Source organism: Conger conger, chromosome 16, assembly GCF_963514075.1.
Source record: "Conger conger chromosome 16, fConCon1.1, whole genome shotgun sequence".
Lineage (NCBI taxonomy): Eukaryota > Metazoa > Chordata > Actinopteri > Anguilliformes > Congridae > Conger > Conger conger.
This window is the reverse complement of record NC_083775.1, coordinates 14,675,125-14,690,213: the sequence shown is the minus strand read 5'-3', so window position 1 is coordinate 14,690,213 and position 15,089 is coordinate 14,675,125. Positions and strand designations below refer to the sequence as shown.

Below are 15,089 nucleotides of genomic sequence, written 5' to 3'. Positions count from 1 at the left end.
AACATTTTGTGCCAATGCACAAAAAGAATTGTAGAAATGCATCCACATGGCTGACAGGGTCATCCTACTAAGGCCAGTGCAGGGACGGGCCCCCTTTCAACCACCTCCACCACCGAGACGTTCAGAACTGACTGAGGTGCAGAGAACCTTGCTCAAGGACCCAACGGCTGTGCGGATCTTATTGTGGCTACACCAGGGATCGAACCACTGACCTTGCGGGTCCCAGTCATGCATCTTAAGCACTACGCTACATGCCGCCCTCACCCTTGCATCTGCATATTTCTTGTGGTTAGTATTTTTTGTCAACCATCTGTATAAAACTCATTGGTCCACCTACAAACCCATGGAGTCTTTTGATGAGACAATTTGCCCCCTTATTTACACCCCTGTTTTGCCCTATGGGTGCGGGCCTACACCTGAAGGGGAGTTGGGCATGAAATGTGTCTCGTACCCTGAGAAAATGTACTGGGCCTCGATCTCAGTATCCTGTTCCTCTGCACCTGTCTGCCCATCCCTGGCCTGACCGTTCGTCTGTCCGTCGGGCAGAGGCATTCTCTCCCAGTTGTCGCTGTCCACCAGGTACCCCCTTTCAACCACCTCCACCACCGAGAGGTTCAGAACCAACTGAGGCGCGGCAAACATCCGAATCGAGTCATTCTCGTCCCACTGTGGTATAGAGGTACAGAGAGAGAGAGAGAGAGAGAGAGAGAGAGAGAGAGAGAGAGAGAGAGAGAGAGAGAGAGAGAGAGAGAGAGAGAGAGAGAGAGGGAGGTAGAGACAATGAGGAGGACAGAGTTGGGGGACTCAAAACAGCTTAGAACACGGATCATCAACTCTGCCCCTCAAATACAAATCCAGCCCCGTTCTCTTCATTTCTACTGGGTAATTAATGGAAGTTATGAGACTTCTATCTTATCCATCATTATTAGATAATTATTTTAATTATTTTAATTATTAGATAAACTTCATGAACGGTCAGACAGACACCAAATGATTTTAAAACGGTAGACTCACTGTGTTCCGAACAGAACAAGGGGAAGCGGCTGCTTCGACCAGAAGTTAACGTCCGTTCAATGGTAGTTTTTCTCTGAGGAATGTGGTTTATGATTATGGTTGCTTTTTGGCTATCCCAGAAACTAAAACACTTGGACTCACGTGAATTGGACCAATAACTATAGAACATTATTAGCTCAATGTTCCGAACAGCACCTGAAGCACAACTAGCCTACTACTACAATTTTGCACTCGGTTACGCAGTCAAATCTCTATTAAACCTTTATCTGGTTTATTATCATTAAAAACTGATATCGTCTATATAAGACGAAGGAACACTTTTGGCTGAGCCGTACAAGCCTGTCCGGTTCGTAGTCTTTCGTTAGCAACAGCTTCCCACCACACTGCGGGAACCACACTGTAGCTAGGCTAACTTACCATCAATTTATTTATTAATTTCCCTTTCCCTTGCCTGTAGACGAGGCTATTGAAAAATTATTCCCAATTTCCTCGATCTCCTTCAGTGGACAATGTTTTGTTTGTTACTTTTTCAATATCCCTGTCACCGCATCAATTAGATTTGGAGGTGACTAACGTGATCTGTAGTCTTGATTTGATTACGTTAGCTGTAACGTAATAGTAATACCATCATATACCGGTAGCCTACAATTTAGAACAATTAAGTAACGTTATAACAGTCTCGAGAATAAAGTAACTTTACACTCGCCAGCTTATGTTAGATTTATTTAGATGGAGTACAGCTCATTGCTGCATTAGCAAAGTTGTCGACAGCCAGACAGCAAACATTGAGGAGATGAGGTTAACGGTGAAGTCATCTAGCCCAAACTGATGCTTACGGAACACCGAAAGTAAAAACACCTAAAGTAAAAAGAGAAACGAAACGTATCTTGATTGACAGTTGGAACAGCATCTGGCTTTAGAACCATTGTCTTTGCAAAACCCATTCTCTTCTCTTCGTAATTGTACAATGAATTGGGGGTAAAATGTGTAATGCACAACTTTGTAACCTTCAACATTACTAACTTTGCACCATTTTGTTATATATATAATTGATCCAGATATTTCGGTCTTGGGAGCGCACTACATAGTCTTACAGGGCGAGTGTTTTGGCCACTGCAAATCGGTCAATGCAAATTAGAAGCATTCGGGACGTCACGACTGCGGTCTCAAAACCACCAATAGCAAATACTCCACCGGGCGGCAATGTTGAGCATTGTATAGTTTTTTGTATAGTATAATTTTCAACGTGTAAGTAATATATATTATATATATATATAGTAAACATATATATACACACACACACACACACACACACACATATATATATATATATATATATATATATATGTGTGTGTGTGTGTCTGTGTATATTGGACTGTGGAATGAAACTGCAGTACCCGGAGGAAACCCCATATCAGAACATGAAAACTTAATACAGGACCTTCTTGTTGTGAGGTACCACCGTGCCGCCCATTTAATAAGCATTTTAAAATCATGATTTTGACTGCACAGGGTCCTTAAGTTATATTTTCTGTTGAAGCTGTTGACACAAACTGGGTCTGCTCCATTTGCATGCAGGCGTACAGCTGCGGAAAATGTTTTCATTACATTAATAGCATTCGGCAGACGCTCTTGTCCAGAGCGACATACAGTTGATTAGACTAAGCAGAAGACAATCCTCCCCTGGAGCAATGCAGGGTTAAGGGCGTTGCACAAGGGCCCAACGGCTGTGCAGATCTTATTGTCGCTACACTGGGAATCGAACCACCGACCTTGCGGGTCCCAGTCATGTAACTTAACCACTTTACTACAGGCCGCCCTCAACCGCCCTCAACAGCAGCAGCAATTGTTGCATTATTGGCTGACTGCAGCATAGTAACATGCGTTCAACGAGACAAACATAATTGTTTTGGTCAAATCATTTCAACACATTCAGCTCAGAGTACACATTTTTATGTCATCTGGCTTAGAGGAAGACTTGAGGCAGTCAAAATGAGCCATGCACATGTACATATTCTACTAAGACCTTCAGCAAAATGCTTTTAACACAAGTAAACCAGTAACACAACCAATGATTGGTGCAAAATAAATAGCATGACCAATCAGTAGCCATGTTATTGGTTTCGTGTGTGCTTTTGCAAAAGGATTTGCAGATGAAAAAATGTCTTGGTAAATCAGGCCCCAAGAGTACAGAAAGTCTTGTTGTTAGTTCTCTCAAAAAATGACAGTGAGACATTTGAACCAGGACCACAAACATGTACACCGACCCAATCCAAGACCAGACCAATGGGAAGCACTTCTGATGAGAAATCTCCAAGCCAAAATGGTGGCACATGCTCCCATCACTTGGATCAGTGTATAACAGCTCACTACAGTAACATTAGTATAGCTTCCCCCTAATGCTCCTATTTTCGTTTCACAATACTTAACAGTTAGCTAGCACTGTGCAAGACTATAAATAAAATCATCTGCTGTTTTGTGACTTCTATGTCTAATGTCACTCCTGAATTCATTGATTATATTGAAGAGTACATTCGACAGACACGCAAATAATACATTTGTACATTTGTTACTAATAATTTTCAGTAAGGAGTCAAACAATGCCCTGATGTCATTAAGGCAAAGTCTTGGAGTATGCCGACATCAAACAGTCACACAGACATGTGAGACCGCAAGCTCACCTGTTGGAACAGTCGACTGTTATTGGGGTCAGGCACTCTGGCACAGCAGACCAGCTGTTCTAAGCTGTGTAGACCACACATTTTGCACAGAGAAACAGAATCATCACAGTCAACAGCAACCTGAGTGCCCAGAGAGGATACGGGATGCAGACCTGGGTCAAATATGTCATTTGTTTGGATTCAAATACATTTCTATGCTTTACTGAGCTTGTCTGGTGTATTGGAACCTATGAAATACTCTCAAAAAGTGCAAAACCCACCTTCTGGTCCTCTTGGTTGGCTCAATGGACCAGGCAAGATCAATTGAGCACAGAAAAATATTTAATATTTTATCCATATTTAATCCAAAACAATTAGGCATTTGATCTGATGCGATTCAGGTCGACTGCTTTCTTACCGTCCGCTGAAGAATAGGTAGATCATCCCTAAGGCCAGCAATACAGTCGAGAGCAACACCATGAGGACAATGTATTCTGAAAGAGAAAACGATGTGACAGAGGGAGGGAAAGGTGAGACCTGGAGTAAAAAACAGACTGTATTGACTCTTAACAGTGAATCTGTGTGGGCAATGTTTGGGGTGGGGGGCTGTACCATTGGTGGTGTCACAACGGGTCATGAAGCGGAGGAACGTTTTTCTGCCCTGTCCAGCTTCATTCTCAGCGCAGATCCAAACTTCGTACTGCTGTCCTGGCTGCAGACCCGAAATCAGGAAGCTTTCTCTGCTCACTTTATACTCTGAGGGAAGATGGAGTGTTTGTGTGTGTGTGTGTGTGCTCGCGCACGTGTGCATGACTGCTTATTATTTAGGAACACAATTATCAGCCAAAATGCCTTAGCAGTAAATGCATTAGCACCCCTGAGTGTAACAAGTTGTGCGTTTCTGCGCAATTGATGACTGTGTACTTGTGTGACTGTCCTGAGCCAGTGTAATAACGCGTTTGCCTTCATTTAGCTGGGTTAAATCAAAACCCAACTCTCCTTGGTGGCAATTGCCGGGAATCAGGACTGGAATGAAATAGTGCATGCAGAAAATCAAATGTAGTGGAGCGATGATTGAGTAGATACATGTAGAGAGCAGGTGTGCTGGGAATTCGACCAGGGCGACATATCTAGCACACCTACTCCTTCAAAGAAAGAGCCATGGGTGCTGCAGTGAGTCAGGACCTCAGTTAAACACCTCAGCTGAAGGGACAGGGTAGCTGTGTGTTTTTCCTGTTGTAATGTGACAGTTTACCTGGGTAGTTACCCTGTTGTAATGTGACAGCATACCTGTGTAGTTAACCTGTTGCAATGTTACAGCGTACCTGTGTCGTTACCCTGTTGCAATGTTACAGCGTACCTGTGTAGTTACCCTATTGCAATGTGACAGCGTACCTGTATGTTTTTCCTGTTGTAATGTTACAGTGTACCTGTGTAGTTACCCTGTTGCAATGTGACAGCGTACCTGTATGTTTTTCCTGTTGTAATGTGACAGCATACCTGTGTAGTTACCCCATTGTAATGTGACAGCATACCTGTGTAGTTACCCCAATGTAATGTGACAGCCTTCCTGTATGGTTTTCCTGTAGTAGTGTGATAGCGTACCTGTGTGGTTGCCCTGTTGTAGTGTGATAGAATACCTGTGTGTTTTCCCTGTCCCAAACGATACCAGATGGTGACACCCCTCCTCAGGTTCAGGGGGCGTTCCCAGGTCAGGGTGATGTCAAAATAGCTGATTTCAGAAACCTGAAATCCAGTCACTTTTTCAGGAACTGAGGATTGTGGTGAAGAAGGGAAGATAGGGGAGAGTTTCGACATGATGGAAGTGATGGAAAAATGACCAATTAATACACGATATGACACACCAAAATACAGTTTCACATTTTAGTCAACAGCAACCAAATTTGGAAATTATGTCAGTCCAGAAGACTTGCAGCTCTCTTTAAAGCATTTTCTGAGAGTCAGTTAGACAGTGTATGGGCCCTCACCTCTTTGCACTATGTATGTGATTGCAGACCCAAGCAGACACCGGTGGTTGGAAATGACACTGAACAATGAAATATTATATGGGGTGTAGTCCCTGAAGTCCCCTGCGGGTGGATACAGAGACACAACAATCAGGGGAAGTGTTACTGCGTAACATTGGGTGAGAATAGAACATTTGACAACATAGGCTGGTATATTCTATTATGCCCTCAGGTCGGTTTAATAAGTACAGTGCAGTCTGTAAGCATTTGGACAGTAACCCAGCGACAGTTGTCTTTAATCTCTACTCCAGCAAACAAACAAATGAAATAAAAGTGACTGTTGAAATAAAACAATCACTATGTGGTTAAATTGCAGACTTTAAGCTTTAATTTGAGTTTTTACATCCATATTGGGTGAACCATGGGCCCCCCAATTTTAGGGGACCAAAAGTAATGAACAAAAATAATGAACATAAAGTTATCTTATTCAATATTTCCTTGTAATCAATGTGTCACTGTCCAAATACAATACATACTAAATGGTATACTGGATATGAATAACATTTTTATACCGAATAGAATTCATATCCAAAACCTGGCCACTCACCTGTTAGAATGACACTTCTCTGACTGCCATTCAATTTTATCCAATTAAACGCCTGCATTGAACGGACTCCTGCCTCCTTAACCTGAACCACATACTGTACATTCCCAGTAAGGTGGGAGGGTGGGGCCCATGACACATTGAAGCTCCGCCCCTCCTTGGCCACAACAAAATCACCTGATACCAGCATCCGCGGGCCTGTGAGAAAGAAGCACATTTCAGTACCTCTCAGCCAATCAGAGAGTGCCTTTCTCACCTGATCAATTCAAGGCACTTCCATAGACTTGCAGCAGGCAGCGATACTAGAAGTGACAAGTAATAAAAAGTGTATACAGCATTCATCCTGACAAACTCCATCCATCCATCCATTTTCACCCGCTTATCTGGAGTCGGGTAAGTCGCGGTGGCAGTAGGCTAAGCTGGGTATTCCAAGCGTCCCTCCCCCTAGCAACACATCCCAGCTCCTCCTGGGAGATCCCAAGGCGTTCCCAGGCCAGGAGAGATATATAATCTCTCCAGCGGGTTCTGGGTCTACCTCGAGGTCTCTGCCCAGTTGGACGAGCCTGGAAAATCTCCAAAGGGAGGCGCCTGGGAGGCATCCTGACCAGATGCCCGAACCACCTCAATTGGCTCCTTTCGATGCGAAGGAGCAGTGGCTCTACTCCGAGCTCCCTCCGGATGTCTGAGCTCCTCACCCTATCTCTAAGGTTGAGCCCAGCCACCCTACGGAGGAAGCTCATTTTGGCCGCTTGTATATGCGATCTCGTTCTTTCAGTCACTACCCAAAGCTTGTGACCATAGGTGAGGGTTGGGATGTAGATTGACCGGTAAATCGAGAGCTTCGCCTTCCGGCTCAGCTCCCTCTTCACCACGATGGTCCGGTGCAACGCCCGCATTACCGCTGACACTGCACCGATCCGCCTGTCGATCTCACGCTCCCTTCTACCCTCACTTGTGAACAAGACCCCAAGATACTTGAACTCCTTCACTTGGGGCAATGACTCGTTCCCAACCCGGAGGGAGTAATCCACCATTTTCCGGCAGAGACATATAGCCTCGGACTTGGAGGTGCTGACACTCCAGTGCGTGCTGAAGGTCACGGTCCAATGAAGCCAGCCGAACCATGCAAAAAGCCGAGACGCAATTCTGAGGTCACCAAACTGGACACTCTCCTCTTATCGGCTGCGCCTTGAGATCCTGTCCATGAATATCACAAACAGGACCGGTGACAAGGTGCAACCTTGGTGGAGTCCCACACCCACTTTGTGCGGGGGATGCGGACACAGCTCTCACTTTGGTTATACAGGGACCGGATGGCTCGTAACAATGGCCCCGGTACCCTATACTCCCGCAGTACCCCCCACAGGGTTCCCCGGGGGACACGGTCGAAAGCCTTCTCCAAGTCCACAAAGCACATGCGGACTGGATGGGCAAACTCCCATGACCCTGCCAGCAACCCTGCCAAGGAAAAGAACTGGTCCACTGTTCCACGACCAGGATGGAAGCCACATTCCTCTTGAATCCAAGGTTCGACCGTCGGTTGGAGCCTCCTTTCCAGCACCCTAGACTAAACCTTCCCGGGGAGGCTGAGGAGAGTGATACCCCGATAATTGGAGCACACCCTCCGGTCCCCGGAGAGTGTGTTCCAATTCTTGAAAATGGGGACCACCACCCCGGTCTGCCACTCTGCAGGTACTGTCCCTGACCTCCATGCGACACTGAAGAGGCGTGTCAGCCAAGACAGCCCAACAATGTCCAGAGCCTTCAGCATCTCAGGGCGAACCTCATCCACACCCGGCGATTTGCCGCTGAGGAACTTTTTGACTACCTCAACAACTTCCGCCAGGGATATAGGTGCAGATTCTTTGGGCTCTGCCTCTTCCACAGAGGACGTGTTGTTTGGGTTCAGGAGCTCCTCAAAGTGCTCTTTCCACCGCCCGACAACATCCACAGTCCTCCCCTGCTGAAAACAGCCTGAGACAAGCCCTGCTTTCCCTTTCTGAGTCGTCGAATGGTTTGCCAGAACTTCCTCGAGGCCAACCAAAAGTCCTTCTCCATAGCCTCCCCGAACTCTTCCTATACCCGGGTTTTTGCTTCAGCGACTGCCAAAGCCGCAGCCCTTCTGGCCACCCGGTACCTGTCTGCTGCTTCAGGGGACCCCCGGGCCAGCCAAAGCCGAAAGGCTTCTGTTGGATACAAATCTGCAACACAATAACACCTCTGCACAAGTGAGAGTTTCAACAGCTTTATAAAATATGCATATTGGGTCCAGCGCTTCCAAAGCGGAGAACCATGCCTTATACTTTGTTACAGCTTATATACACATTCTGTTGCTGGGGAGAGTGGGACAGTCCCTGTCTCCCTCCAGTCAGCAGCCAACACATGCACCAAGAGAAACAATTCTAACCTCTGGGGTCAATCCAGTGTAGCCCCCTCCTTCGTGGTTAGGTTGGCTCCTGTTTTTCTGCAAGCTCGTGATGATATTTGAAACAAATGTTTCTGATATCTTACTGGTATTCATGCCCTATGACACATATTTGCTCACGTTGCTACAGTTCAGTGGAAATTTCCACTGGTAGAGAGCTTCTCTCTGCACATTAGTAGAAGTGGGCACATATTAATGCTTTGTACAAATTACACAGTTAATGCCATATGAGCTATATTTTGTGAGCCAATAAAAACTTCAGTTTGACGGCCTCCCTTCGTTCTTGGGTTGCCGCCCCGACAGGCACTGATGACCTTCTGGCCACAGCTCCTGCTTACCGCCTCTGCAATGGAGGCTTTGAAGATGGCCCACTCGGACTCCATGTTCCCAGCCTCCCCCGGGATGCGTGAGAAGTTTCTCCGGAGGTGGGAGTTAAAGACCTCGTGGACGGGGGCCTCCGCCAGACACTCACCCTCACTACACGTTTGGGTTTACCGGGTCTGTCCGGCAGCCTCCCCGGCCACCAGGTGGTGATCAGTTGACAGCTCTGCTCCTCTCTTCACCCGAGTGTCTAAGACATACAGCCGCAGGTCTGAGTATACGACCACAAAGTCGATCATTGATCTTTTGCCGAAGGTGCTCTGGTACCAAGTACACTTATGAGCTACCCGATGCTCGAACATGGTGTTCGTTATGGACAATCCATGACCAGCACAGAAGTCCAATAGCAAGACACCGCTCAGGTTAAGATCAGGCAGGCCATTCCTCCCAATCACTCCCTTCCAGGTTTCTCCGTCGTTGCCCACATGAGCGTTGAAGTCGCCCAGCAGAACTATGGAGTCTCTGGGCAGCACCCTTTCCAGGATGCTGCCTAGTGACTCCAAGAGGCCAGATACTCTGACCTGCCGTTTGGTGCATAAGCACAAACGACAGTCAGAGCATTCCCCCCAGCAACACGTAGTCGCAAAGAGGCGACCCTCTCGTTCCCCGGGTGTAACTCCAACACAGTGGCACTCAGGCAGTGGCTTGTGAGTACCCCACACCTGCCCGGCACCTCTCACCCTGAGCAACTCCAGAAAAGTCCAGCCCCTCTCCAGGAGTTTGGTTCCGGAACCAGTGCTGTGCATGGAGGTGAGCCCAACTATATCTAGTTGGTACCGCTCCGCCTCCCGCACTAGCTCCGGTTCCTTCCCCACCAGAGAGGTGACGTTCCACGTCCCCAGAACCAGTCTGCGACGCCGAGGATCAGCTCGCCCGGATCCCCGCCTTTGCCCACTGCCCATTGGTCAAAGCACCCGACTCCGATGCCGACCCCTGCAGGTGGTGAGCCCACAGGGCAATCCTGACAAACTGCTGCGCATTTTCTCAAATTAATCCTATTGGCCTACCAGGTGCAGGGAGGACCAAAGGGGCGGGGTCTGTGGCTCCCTGTGAGATGTGGGCTGTTATGTGCCCCCCCATTACCCCCTGGAGGGATAGGGGGAGGTAAAAGCACCGGGCGCCCCAACATTCCCCCAACATTCCCCCATATGCTCCAGCCCCCAGCTCCTCCGCGGACAGATTCATCACAGCCTGGTTCCCGGGGTTACGTTCCACCGTCACCTGGTAACCCAGCACCATTCCCCGGGCCACTGAGAGGGGAGGCACCTAAGGAGAAGCGGGGGGGGGGGGGGGGGGTATAAGGGGACATTTATGACAATCAGAAAACACGGGTTAAGGATAAAAACATTCTTAACTGGCTAAATAATTCTCTCCTCCCTGTGATGTGTGGTGAGCCTTCTGGTGCAAAATGGCCACCGTTGCATCACGCAGGTGGGTGCTACAAATCGGTGGTGGTGGCTTCCCCCTCATCACTGGAAAGCACTTTGTTGAGCATGAGAGCATGAGGAAAGTGCTATATAAATGCAAGGAATTATTAATTATTATTATTCTATTCCCACACAAGTGTAGGAGGCAGAGTTGCCAGAAATGTGTTTTCACAGACTGTTGAGGAAGAACATGAGAAATACAATGCAGACTGTAAGTATTTGGACAGTGGCACATTTTGTGTTCTTTTAGCTCTGCACTCAAGCACATTAGATTTGAAATATACATTATTTTCATCGAAGGATACAAAGTGAGACATGACATTAGAAGACTAAAATAGAAAGAAATTAAAGTAAAGCAAATTTAAAAAAGCATAAAGTAGTTGAAAAAAGAAGGAGAGAACCAATACATATGGTTGGCATTTATATAGCGCCTTTATCCAAAGCGCTGTACAATTGATGCTTCTCATTCACCCATTCATACACATACTCACACACCGACGGCGATTGGCTGCCATGCAAGGCGCCAACCAGCTCGTCAGGAGCATTTGGGCACAGCCCGGGCGGGGGATCGAAACCGGCAACCCTCCGCCTGCCAGACGACTGCTCTTACTGCCTGAGCCATGTCGCCCCCATATGAAAAATAAAAATGATTAAATGATTGCAAATTGAAAATAAAATGTTGAAACTTCTATAATCTGACAGGGACTTACAAGTGTAACTCAAAAAATGTGAATATCTTGGAAAAGTTTTTAATTCAAGTAATTTAATTCAAAAAGTGAAACCTCTAATATGTCAGGCCGTTTGTCCGGTGTGCAGGCCCGGCAGAAAGAAGTCAGCCCACACTCATTGTATGTTCACTGTTGCAATCATCAGAATCAGAATCAGAATCACTTTATTGGCCAAGTACAAGGAATTTGCTGTGGTTAGTGGGTGCATGCAGACAACATAAAGAATAATACTAAAAATAGAAACATAGATATAAAATAAAGTGGAATGTAATATAGAATAAAAATGCATTTTTACAATACAGATGATACTGAAGCGGGGTATGTGAAGTATTATTAAGCTGCAAAAACTAGTCTATGGGGGCGGGATCAGAGTCTGTGACAATGAGGGGTCCCGGGCCTTGTTGACGTTAATCACAGGGAGACAGTGTGTTGATGTAACGTGTCTATGGGGGTGGTGTAAGGGGTCTGTGACAGTGGGGGGTCCCCCGGGCCTTGTTGATGAGGCCAGCTGCAGATGGGAAGAAACTGTTTTTGTGGTGAGAGGACCGCAGCCTCCTGCCAGAGGGGAGTGTTTCTAACAGTCTGTGTCTGGGGTGAGAGGGGTCGGCCACAATCCTTCCTGCACGCCTCTGGTTCTGGAGGCATACAGGTCCTGAAGAGATGGCAGATTGCAGCCAATCACCTTCTCTGCGGACCGGGTGATACGCTGCAGTCTGCCCTTGTCCTTGGCAGCGGTAGCAGCATACCAGATGGATTCATTCCCTGGATCTTGTACTTCACAAAGTCGCACGTGAGGTGAGCCTGGAAGCTGAAGGACTAAACTTTGTGCAGGGTGTCGCTGTGCTTATCAAAGAATCAGCTAAACGCAAGCAGCTGTTTCAGTCACTGTTTGGCTGTGAAGACGTCATCGTCATCATTTTGGGCTTGTGCCCAACGCGATGGTGTGTGCGAACGAAAGCGATCCAGCGCTGTTGCGCATCATACCCTGTCTTACTGGCCACACTGGAAAGTCTGAAGGAGGACAGAAGTGTGAGAGGGGACACCGGGGCCAAAGTAGCCGGACTTCATAAACAGGCACTCAAAGGCAAAACTCTCTTCAGCATTTGCTGCTGTGAAGTGCTGTTTGGCCAGTGTAAGTGAGGCAGTGGCGAAAACCCTGCAGAGCAAACAGGCAAGTGCTCTTGGTGCCACTGAGTGTGTGAACCTTGTGATGCAGCGAGTAGGCACACTGCGAGTTCATGGCACAGTGACAGATGTGATAAACCAAGTGAAAGCCAGTGCTGCCCAGAATGGTTAAAAATGCCCAGCGAAGCTGAAACCAGAGTAAGCAGGACCCCTGCCCGGTTTCGTCAGACCAGAGAGCCAGAAGCCTTGTCACAGATAGGTTTGCAAAATTCCAGGAATATTCAAAGGTGGAAACTTTAACGAGAATGTATTGGAATTGACGGGAATAAACTGGAAATGTTGGCGTTATCGGTACTAGCTTTATTTACCTCGTCATATGCAGACAAAAATATAAACATTTTCTTTTGCCATAAGCAGACATCCGTGCAAATATTTGTGAGTAGAAATGCAATGGATTCTTTCATTGCAAAAAACATGAATGTTGAATAAAAGATATGTATTCCCTAATTAGCAAGGTGGTATGCACTGCCAAAAATGTCCAGATGAGATGATGTTATCTGATTGGTCGGACCATCCTTATACCACACAGGCTAATGATTAGATTATCGACATAGACTAGAATGATTAGACTATCAACAATTTCTTGAAATCGCGGCTAATCCGGGAATGTTTCGGCTCATTCTATAAATCAGATTTCAAGAAATCGTCAATAGTCTCTGAAGCCCATTCTATCCGTCAGAGGGAATTTACTCCTGAACCCAAACTTCACCCACGTCTGACCTACTCACTTGAGTACTCTATAGCCCTGCAGTAGTCTGCAGTGTGCTAGGAATTATCTGCATGTGATAAAAGAATGCACTGCACATGTTTTGTTATGGAAGAATGCACAGAGCAGTATTGAAATTCAACTTAATTCGCATTAAATTGGTTGTTTAAATCAAAGCATGCTGCAAGACCTAGAATTGCATGTTATGTGTATTTTCCTACTAAATTTAAGTTATGTGTTAAATGTTAGCCTATAGTCTAACTTTTGCAATTAAAATTGGTCAGAATTTCCAAAATTCCCGAGCTTAACTCCCCACCGGAAATGTTCCACCCCTTTGCAACTCTAGTCACAGGAAACATATGAAGTCAGATGGAGAACAGAGTTTTTTGAAGCGGTGGATTTGGTTCACTCCAAACTCAGCAGGAGAGTCGAACAGTATGGAATGAAGATGGCGGCTGACAGGGACTGTCCTCAACACGGCGAATGGAAAGCAGTCTGCAGTCCTGGACACACAGCCTCTCTCTCTCTCTCCCCCCCATGGAGTTTGACCCAGCCCGACTGCAACTTCAGCTCCAGATGTTGGGAGACGTCTTTAAAGAGGCTACTGCTCCTTACAAGATGGTACAAGAGGTCGCCTCAGGTCTTTCAGAACTGCATCCTCAAACCAGAGCTCTTTTTGGAGAAGTAGAGAAACTAGTAAAGCTCTGCATGTGCCTACCCATATCAGTCGCTTCTTCAGAGAGAAGTTTCTCTACACTCAGACGCCTCAAAACCTGGTTGAGGAGCGCCATGTCCCAAAAGAGACTAACCCACCTGACACTGATGCATGTGCACAGAGACATCCTGGAACAGCTGGACATACAGGAGATGATGAAGAGTTTCATCAGTGTTAATCCGGAGCGCAAGAACACCTTTGGAGTATCAGCATAAAGTAAGACCACTTTTTCATTCAGGCCTAAATGCACACGAGCTGTCTATATAGCCTTCCTAGTCCACTGTATGTTGTCCAGTGAATGTTGGCTGCACATAAAGGCAGATGGATTCACCATGTAAACAAACCATGTATCAGCTGTGTGCTCTCCTGGTGGAATGGAAGAATGGTGGAGATCTGCACTTTACTAGTTAACTGTTAGTCTGATCAGATGTGCCTGTTGCGGCCTGTAGTGTAGTGGTTAAGGTAAATGACTGGGACACGCAAGGTCGGTGGTTCTAATCCTGGTGTTGCCACAATAAAATCTGCACAGCCGTTGGGCCCTTGAGCAAGGCCCTCAACCCTGCATTGCTCCTAGGGAGGATTGTCTCCTGCTTAGTCTAATCAATTGTTTGTTGCTCTGGATAAGAGCGTCTGCCAAGTGCCAATAATGTAATGTAATGTTGCTTTGCCTGTGAATACAGTGGTTGATGCTCTTCTCATCAAGATATTTTGTAAATCTGGCTTCCATAACAGTGCAGCGCATAGTTGCTGTTGCATTATGTTTGTGTATACTATGCTTGCTATCCGATCATCGCCTGCTTTGTGAGTGTCAGTGGTCACTGTATCATCAACGTTTATTGTGTAAATCTGGCTTTTCTATGAGCCAGTGCCTTGCTGCTGTTGTGTGTGTGTATAGCCTATATTCTGCTTTGCGAGTGAATAACAGTGTCAGTGGTCACTGTTTTATCATAATTTATTGCGGAAATCTGGCTTTCCTATGAGCCAGTGCCCTGATAATGCTGCTACTGTTGTGTATGTGTGTGTGTGTGTAGCCTATATTTTGCTTTGCGAGTAAATAACCATGTCAGTGGTCGCTGTATTATCAAAAACGTCATACAACATTCACCCACCCAAAAAAAAGAGGGGAAAAAAAACTTGCGTCATAGCCACAGCACCCCCCACTTAAAACATGTTCCCATGGGTATGGTGCCCTCAAATTAAGCTGATAGCTTGCCCTTTAGACTCATCTTATTCCTTGCTTCATTTCAATGTGCTGGACAAGAGAGCTAAAAGAAAAT

At 46.4% G+C, this 15,089-nt stretch overlaps 1 protein-coding gene across 1 annotated transcript; it reads right to left on the bottom strand.

The window, feature by feature from the left end:
- Positions 1-137: 137 nt before the first annotated feature.
- LOC133113936 (uncharacterized) lies at positions 138-10,135 on the bottom strand. The gene is made up of 8 exons (XM_061223097.1): positions 10,059-10,135; positions 6,249-6,443; positions 5,663-5,764; positions 5,315-5,446; positions 4,287-4,430; positions 4,093-4,168; positions 3,696-3,759; positions 138-666 (listed from the first exon to the last, which is right to left on the bottom strand). Exons 1-8 carry the CDS (start codon positions 10,129-10,131, stop codon positions 397-399), a joined length of 1,056 nt encoding a protein of 351 aa, XP_061079081.1. The 5' UTR covers positions 10,132-10,135; the 3' UTR covers positions 138-396.
- Positions 10,136-15,089: the final 4,954 nt, after the last annotated feature.

What these genes read in the sequence shown, in the direction of transcription:
- LOC133113936 (XM_061223097.1), bottom strand. Translation starts at nt 10,131, where the DNA reads ATGGGGGGGCACATAACAGCCCACATCTCACAGGGAGCCACAGACCCC. An exon ending in TTTGGTCCTCCCTGCACCTG is followed by an intron (nt 6,444 to 10,058) that starts GTAGGCCAATAG and finishes TCTTTCTCACAG; the next exon opens with GCCCGCGGATGCTGGTATCA. An exon ending in ACAGTCGACTGTTCCAACAG is followed by an intron (nt 667 to 3,695) that starts GTGAGCTTGCGG and finishes TCTATACCACAG; the next exon opens with TGGGACGAGAATGACTCGAT.